This window comes from Camelus dromedarius, chromosome 15, assembly GCF_036321535.1.
Source record: "Camelus dromedarius isolate mCamDro1 chromosome 15, mCamDro1.pat, whole genome shotgun sequence".
Lineage (NCBI taxonomy): Eukaryota > Metazoa > Chordata > Mammalia > Artiodactyla > Camelidae > Camelus > Camelus dromedarius.
Window position 1 is genome coordinate 23,238,876 of NC_087450.1, and position 2,656 is coordinate 23,241,531.

Below are 2,656 nucleotides of genomic sequence, written 5' to 3' on the forward strand. Positions count from 1 at the left end.
TGGGATGAATCCAACTTGATCATGGTATATGATCTTTTTTATGTGTAGTTGATGTTGTTGGATTCTGTTTGCTGATATTTTGCTGAGGATTTTTGCTTCTATGTTCATCAATGATATTGGCCTATAATTTTCTTTTTTGGTATTGTCTTTGTCTGGTTTTGGTATCAGGGTGATGGTGGCTTCAAAGAATGAGTTTGGGAGTATTCCCTCCTTTTCAATCTTTTAGAAGAGTTTGAGAAACATCAGTATGAGTTCTTCTTTGTATGTTTGGTAGAATTCCCCAGTGACGCCATCTAGATGGTCCTGGACTTTTGTTTCGTGGGAGGCTTTTCATTGCTGATTCTATTTCATTTTTAGTGATTAGGCTGTTCAGTTGATCTATTTCTTCCTGATTCAGTCTTGGTGGACTGTATATTTCCAGAAACTTGTCTATTTCTTCTAAATTGTCCAGTTTGTTTCCATATAGTTGTTCATAGTATTGTCTTACGGTTTTTTGTATTTCTGTAGTATTGGTTGTAATGCGTATGATCCTTTTCATGTATTGTTGGATTCATTTCGCTAATATTTTGTTGAGGAATTTTACACCCATATTTATCAAAGATACTGGCCTGTAAATTTTTTTCGTAGTGTCTTTGTCTAGTTTTATTATCAGTGTGCTCATGGCCTCATAGAATGATTTGGGATTGTTCCTTCCTCTTCAATTTTTGGAAGAGTTTGAGAAGTATAGATACTAGTTCTTTAGATGTCTGTCAGAATTTCTCTGTAAAGTTGTCTGTTTCCTGGGACTTTTTTTAAAATTATTATAAATTCAACTTCACTTCTAGTGATTGATCTGTTAAAATTATCTGTTTCTTCTTGACTCAGTCTTGGAAGGTTGTATGTTTGTAGAAATTTGTCCATTTCTTCTACGTTTTTTAATTTGTAGGCATAAAATGTTGATAGTATTGTCTTAGGATTTTTTTGTATTTCTGTGGCATTGTTTGTTACGTCTCCTCTTTCATTTCTTATTTTGTTTATTTGAGTCCTCTCTCTTTCTTTGTGGTCAGCCTGGCTAAATGGTTTTCAGTTTTGCTTATCAAAAACCCAACTCTTTGTTTCTTCTTTTCTGTTGTTTGTATTTCATTTATTTCCTTTCTGATCTTTATTATTTCCTTCCTTCTGCTGATTTTCTCTTTCTTTGTTCTTGTTTTTCTAATTCTTTTAGGTGGTAGTTTAGGTGGTTTGTTTGAGATTTTCCTTGTTTCTTAAGGAAGGCCTGTTATCTCTATGAACCTCCCTCTTAAAACTGCTTTTGCTGCATCCCATAGATTTTGTAGTGTTTCCATTTTCTTCATCTCAAGGTATTTTCTGAAATGTGTTTGACTTCATCATTGACCCATTGGTTTTTTAGTAGCATGTAATGTCCTCATGTTTGTTCTTTTCCCATTTTCTTTCTGGTGTTGATTTCTAATTTCATTTTTATCCTTCTAAACTTATTGAGGCTTGTTTTGTGCCGTAGTATGTTATCTATCCTGGAGAATGTTCCATGTTCACCTGAAAAGAGTGTATATTCTGCTGTTTTTGGAATTAACACCCTGTAGCTCTCACTTAAGTCCAGCTGGTCTGTAGTGTCATTTAATACTACTGTTGTCTTATTGATTTTTCCATCTGGATGAGCTGTCCATTGATGTCAGTGTGGTGTTTAAAGTCCCCTACTATGATTGTATTGTCAGTTTCTCCCTTTATATGTGTTAGTATTTGCTTTGTATATTTACATGCACCTGTGTTCTGCACATATAAGTTAATGAGTGTGATAGCCTCTTACTGTATTAATCCATTTATCAGTATATAATGTCCTTCTTTGTCTTTTATTATAGTTTTTGTTTTAAAGTCTATTTTGTTTGATGTAAGTATTGCTATCCCCACTTTCTTATCATTTCATTTTGCTTGATATCTTTTTTCCTTCTCCTCACTTTGAGTCTGTGTGTCTTTCACCCCAAAGTGAGTTTTTTGTAGGTGGCATATTTCAGGTTCGTGGTTTTTTTTTTTAACCCAATCTGCCGCTCTGTCTTTACATTTGAGCATTTAGTCCATTGAAATCTAAAGTAATTATTGACAGGTATGTACATACTGCCATTTTAATCTTTATTTTCCAGGTTTTTTGTTTTTTGTTTTTTACAGTGCAGGTCTTTTATTTTCTTTACACCTTTCATGCCATGAATTCTTAAGGAATGGGTTCCAACAGTTCAGGCTCCTTTCCATTGGTTCTCACAAAGTGGGCTTCTCTGGGTGGAGCAGGCTGGCGCTTCAGCTGAACCCATGTACCTTTCTCTTTGGCTTCCTTCTTTTTGTAATCATTTTCCCTCACTCGTTTAGTATGCTCAACACGCACATTAATTCTCTTGGCAAGAATCTTGCCCTTAACTTGTTTGTTTACAATAATGCCAACAGCATGCTGGGTAACATTGTAGACTCTTCCAGTTTTGCCATGGTAACATTTGTGGGGCATTCCTTTTTGAACAGTACCAGTTCCCTTGATGTCTACAATATCACCTTTCTTACAGATTCGCATGTATGTGGCCAAAGGAACAACTCCATGTTTCCTAAAAGGCCTCGAGAACATGTAGCAGGTGCCCCTCCTCTTTCCCTTTGTGTTCATCATTTTGATGAATTACTG

At 35.2% G+C, this 2,656-nt stretch overlaps 1 protein-coding gene across 1 annotated transcript; it reads right to left on the minus strand.

The window, feature by feature from the left end:
- Positions 1 to 2,170: 2,170 nt before the first annotated feature.
- Positions 2,171 to 2,656, minus strand: LOC105097258 (large ribosomal subunit protein eL21-like). The gene has a single exon (XM_064494228.1). The coding sequence runs from the start codon at positions 2,639 to 2,641 to the stop codon at positions 2,204 to 2,206; it is 438 nt and encodes a 145-aa protein (XP_064350298.1). The 5' UTR covers positions 2,642 to 2,656; the 3' UTR covers positions 2,171 to 2,203.

Excerpts from the sequence above, each read along its gene's own strand:
- LOC105097258 (XM_064494228.1), bottom strand. The coding sequence starts at position 2,641 with ATGATGAACACAAAGGGAAAGAGGAGGGGCACCTGCTACATGTTCTCG.